This window comes from Gekko japonicus, unplaced genomic scaffold (assembly GCF_001447785.1).
Source record: "Gekko japonicus isolate JY-2015 unplaced genomic scaffold, Gekko_japonicus_V1.1 scaffold1326, whole genome shotgun sequence".
Lineage (NCBI taxonomy): Eukaryota > Metazoa > Chordata > Lepidosauria > Squamata > Gekkonidae > Gekko > Gekko japonicus.
In genome coordinates this window covers 21,455-26,975 of record NW_015176012.1, presented here as the reverse complement: position 1 = coordinate 26,975, position 5,521 = coordinate 21,455, and the positions used below count along the sequence as shown (strand labels likewise).

The 5,521-nt window shown below is 44.6% G+C and overlaps 1 protein-coding gene across 1 annotated transcript in view; it reads right to left on the bottom strand.

Moving 5' to 3' along the window:
* Positions 1–5,521, bottom strand: part of ITFG2 (integrin alpha FG-GAP repeat containing 2) — a 39,791-nt gene that overhangs the window by 30,940 nt on the left and 3,330 nt on the right. Inside the window, exon 3 of the mRNA XM_015426537.1 lies at positions 1,981–2,022. Coding sequence (XP_015282023.1) covers positions 1,981–2,022 — 42 coding nt within the window. The remainder of the gene's footprint in view (positions 1–1,980; positions 2,023–5,521) is intronic.

Below are 5,521 nucleotides of genomic sequence, written 5' to 3'. Positions count from 1 at the left end.
GGGGGGGGGGGGGGGGGGGGCTAGGCTCTCTGTTTTTGGTTCTCTTGCCTTTAAGTTGCTTTTATTGTGTTTTCTGGGTCAGTTGGGTGTTGTTTTTTTAGAGGGGGTGTTACAGGCCTTCTGTCTGGGCCCAGAATCAACTTAATCCAACTCTATGGGCACTCTCGAAATACCACATATATTTTTGGTCCAAAGGGTAGCTTTAACTTGCTAAGTGAATCATTTTACAACACTGGAAATCTCAAGTATTCCCCTCTGTAGATGTCTGGTTCGATGACATGCTAGACCCTTGTACAAAAAAGATAATAGCATATAACAGGCAAGAAGCCTCCATTTGGCATGAATCCCTGTACCTTCCCAGGAAGGCTGCATCATGGGAGTTTTCTGCTTTTATAGAAGAAACCTCAATTGACACCCCCCCCCCCAAAAAAAACACTATCTTCTGTCTATCCAGAAGCTTTTGCAGCCCCAGGAACCCCTACTTCCATCCTTAGAAACACTAGGCAATCTATCCTTATATATAATTTTCTAAGACAGCAAATCGAATTTAATTTGGATTATACCCACTCACAGTGGAACCTAGGACTGAGTACTCCAACCAACCCAATGGCAAACTGCACTAAAAGCCATTAAACCCATCTCTGTGGATTTATGACTAAGGCTTATCCATCAAAGAACTCTCTTCTAAGTGTACTGGTACCCTACTAAATTTTATCACGTTGGTTTCACTAAGAACGATTCCTGTTCGTGCTGCTGGAAGCCTGGAGCTAACCTCATTCCCATGTTTTGGAAATGCTCTATAATCACAGATTATATCCAGAATCAACTTAATCTAATCCTAGGATGTATACCAACTCTATGGGCACTCTCGAAATACCACATATATTTTTGGTCCAAAGGGTAGCTTTACTTGCTAAATGAATCATTTTACAACACTGGAAATCTCAAGTATTCCCCTCTGTAGATGTCTGGTTCGATGACATGCTAGACCCTTGTACAAAAAAGATAATAGCATATAACAGGCAAGAAGCCTCCATTTGGCATGAATCCCTGTACCTATTTGAGCAGTGATATCACCTCACCTTTATTCCCTGTTTAATTGCATCCATAATGTTGCACCTGACTTTCCTAACCTACACTCCTGTCCTACCTTCCTCTCTCTCTCCTTCCTTCTCTGCTAATAGGACACATGAGGGAAGAGGGAGGGGGTGGGCTATGTGTGGGTTGTTTGCTATGCCTGGTCTGTTCATGGCCCCAGTCTCCAGATTTAAGTATCCATGTTGAGAATTATATTGGTACTGCATTTGCATGGTGCAGTAGTGGAGTCATGGCTTCACTTACTATTCCCATGCTTTTTGGAGCATAGGTAAACATGCAAAGTAAAGGGCTTTTAGAATGCCTACTAGGATCTTCTGCAGCCCTCTCTAGTACTAATGCTCAGGGCTGGAAGCACCACATCTTTTAGACTGATCCTGACTGTGTTTACTCGGATGTAAGTCCCACGGATTTCAACTGGACCCACTTCCTAATAACTGTATTGCAGTATTTGTCTGCATTCTCCTCACAGCACCCTCATGTTGCGTTTCTTCCCATGCGACAGACAGAAAACTGAAGGATTTAATTAATTAATTAATTAATTAATTTTTCACATTTGTATCCTGCCCTCCCCAATGGGCTCAGGGCGGCTAACAAGGGCATGGTAATTAGCCATGCCAAAATTAAAACATAAAAAACATAATAAAAACATCCAACACTTAAAAACAGTGGTGCTCAATCAATTACAGATATCATAAATCCAAGATGGAATCAAGGCAGTTCCAGCAACTCACCCACTGAGCAGCCTCTGGTCACACTCCTCTCCCAGAGCTGGAGAAGGAATCTGAAGGTTTCAGACTCTCAGGGCAGTGATGACAGAGCAGCATCATACACCAACAAGGCAAACACACGAGGCAAACACAATGCACAAAAGAGAGCCTTTACCTTTCCTTTATTGCACACATCCCCAACACCAACACAGGTGAGCTGGAAGAGAGTATTTATTTGATTAATTCTAATGCAAATGGTTACTGGAACAATATAAAGATGGGTGGGAAAGACAGAAAATTAACACTAATGCAAGCAAAAAGTTAAAGTGGTAAGTTCTCAACTGAAATAAATTCAAATCCACACACTCATACACAACAGCCTGCTCCCCACAGCAGTTCCAATGCAGCCCATGCAAAGTGCCCCCGTCCCAAGCAGCCTCCCACAGCACACTGTGCAGCACTCACACACAGAACACCCCCCCCCCCGGAGCTCACACAGAAAGCAGCCTCTTCCCCTCATCCCAGCATACCCTTTGCTTCTGGCCTAGTTTGCAAAAACAGCAGAGAAGGTAAACGTGAACTATTCCACCTCAGACTAAGTCTACAGTCACATGATTGAATTCTGGAAAACAGGTCCCTATACAGAGAAAGTGGTATGTCAAGATAGACCACTCGTTAGTCTGTGCACACCTTACTGCTTTGGGAGTATAATGTCCCAGGTACAATCAGTCTCTACACATAAAAGGATTTCATGTAGCACAGCTAAGACCATGTAATCATGCTTCTGGTCAGAGGAGACAACTTTGGACTGGAGAGACTACCAGTCTGATTTAGTATTAGGGAGGATTGTTTTCTTTATCATTCAGAACCTTATTCTTATGATTTTGAATGCCATTGTTGATGAGCTAAGCCATGAAACAAATGACCACTGGTGTGACCTTCACTGGTTCTCTTGGGTTTCTTGGTGTCTTTCAATACCACTGGTATCCTCCTAAGTCACCTGATTAGGTGAGAATCAGTCACCGCATTGCAGTAGTTTCTGCTCTCATCTCTCAGGTGTCCGGGGACTGGTTCTTGGGATTCTTCAAGGATTAGTCTTGTCCACATACATTTAGTATTTACATGAATCTACTGGGAGAAGTCAACCCGGGATCTGGGGAGAAATGTGTTGAAGACCCCCTGCTCTATATCTCAGTTTTAGCTGAGCCTGCCCTGGACTGGATGTGGAGGAACAAAGTGAAATGTGATGTAAGCAAAACAGATGTCAATGGGGAAGGGCCCAGTTCATCAGGGAGCTGATAGGCCTCCGTGCTGAACAGAGCCACACTCCTTAGGAGGACGACAGCTTGGGAATACTGCTGGATTTCCAGGCAATGGCTGTGGCCTAAGTTGCTAGGGCCCCTCCTAGGAAATTATGCTGGCCAGTGTAACACGCACCTTGATAACCTCTCGGCTGGAGCTAGGCCCGACTCTGAAGACTATCAGGAAATTCAATAATAAGGCTACCCACTTACTTCTGGGAGTCAGCCAAAGGGAGCATGCTATATGTCACTGCTGATAAACTGACTCTCCATTCATCTCCAGGCACAACTCCAAGGGTTGGCTTTAACTTTAAACAGAGTCTGGGCCCAGGGGCTACCTAAGGGAACGCCAACGCGCTTACCAGAATCTCCATATTCTGAGGCAAGGACAAGCTCAGAAATCTCTCTTTCAAATTCCCTCCCTGGGAAGCTCTTACTCATTTTGCAGAAAGTAGTCAAAATATTTTTATATCATCCATGTTTTGGAAGCTGATGCAGATATACTTTTAAAAGCACTGAAATATGGAGCAGAGTTTATTACCTGTAGTGTTATTTTAAACTGGCTTTTAAATTGTCGAACTGCTTAATTGCAAATTCTGTTATTGATGTTAAAACTTTATGACTATTGATTTATCTAAATTCTAATAGCTGTCTCGAGAGCCTGTCAGGACACATGCAGGGATGCAAGAACAAATCAATAAAAAGTAGCATGTAAGAGAACTGTTATGAAGGAGCATCCGGTTATGTGAATCTCTGTCTGCATTTAGGTAATACAATCCAGAATCTATGGTTCCAGGAATGGGCATGAACTGAGAAATGAACCGTGATTTGAACACAAACCAGGCCGGTTTGTGGTTCGTTTGGATCCAGTTCATTTGATCGTACACACACCACACCGTGACTCAGCTGCTTTCAAAGAGGAGGAGGAGATTGGATTTATACCCCGCCCTTCACTACCCAAAGGAGTCTCAGAGCGGCTTACAAACTCCTTTCCCTTCCCCTCCCCACAACAGACACCCTGTGAGGTGGGTGGGGCTGAGAGAACTCTGACACAAACTGCTCTTTTTAAGGACAGCTGTGCCAGAGCTTGTGACTGACCCAAGGTCACATCAGCAGGTGGAAGCGGAGGAGTGGGGAATCAAACCCGGTTCTCCCAGATTAGAGTCCGCGCACTTAACCACTACACCAAACTGGCTCTCCAGAGGAGTTAGTTGCAGTATGAGAGCGGGTTAAGAAGAACTGCTTGCTGCGTGGCTAATTTAAGGGGAGGCTAGAGCTGAGCTTTCCTGGGGGCACCTCCTTTGAGTAGCTATAACTCAAACATCCCAACTCCAATCTTTGCCAAACTTGGAGGGTGGGTGGAGGAGAGCCTGCTGAAGACTCTCTGTGAGTCTGGCATCTCTAACTTGCAAGGGGGTTGTTCTAACACCTCCATAACTCATGAACTGAATGAACCATGAACGGATTCAGGAAATGGGAAACGTTCATGAGAGTTTGTGGTTCGTGTAATCAAATGAACCGTGAGCTACCACGAACCACCATTTCCCCAGGCTGTGCCCATCCCTAGCTGTATGTGAAGAATAGGCCACAGGTGCATCAGAATGCTTTGAACCGAGTCACTCATTTCGACTCCACAAAAGATCTTGTAGACATGGGGATAGTAATCACTACATGTGACTACTTTACAGAGGCCGGCAAGAAATTACAATTCACTTGCCAAGACAGCATTACTTTGGCGGCAATAATTTAATATTGTTCAATCAATGCAGAATGAACTAAGAGAGTGAAAAGAGGAATCATGAAAAGTCAGGACAATCAGATCTCTCCAGGGCAGCTGAAGATCAGAGAGCCATAGGCACACCAGACTAGGGAAAGGAGAAAAGGGGTGTGCAGTTTTTTTTTTCCCCTGGTATTTTTTGATTTTTGGACCTGAAAAAAACTTGGGATTCTCAAAACAACTCAGATACCGATACTGGTAAAGTATTTGGATCCATGATTTTTTGGAAATCCTGAATTGTTTCAGGTCCAATAAACCCAAACGGGAAAATACAGAGAGAAAAAACGCAGCAGCAAAGCTGCTAAAAACAGCTGAGAGGCAGCTCAGCTGGGGCTCTTTTGGGTAGTCTGTCCAAGAACAGCCCACAAACCAGGGCTCAAAAGAGCCCGAAAAAGCCCCTGAGGAGAACTCTCCCTGCGGGCTCAGCTGGGGCTCCTCCTAGGCAGTACCTTTAAACCGGACTGCCCAAAAGAGCCTGCAAAGCAGCTGATCCTGTTCTCCCCACAGGTGCCTCGCTTGCCACAGAATGCTGTCTAGGCAAACTCCTGGTCTGTTGCGTTAGAGGTTAACAGCTTTCTTAAACGTGCTTCTTTCACTGTTTTATCTCCCATGCCATTTATCTTCTCTGTCAGGATGGG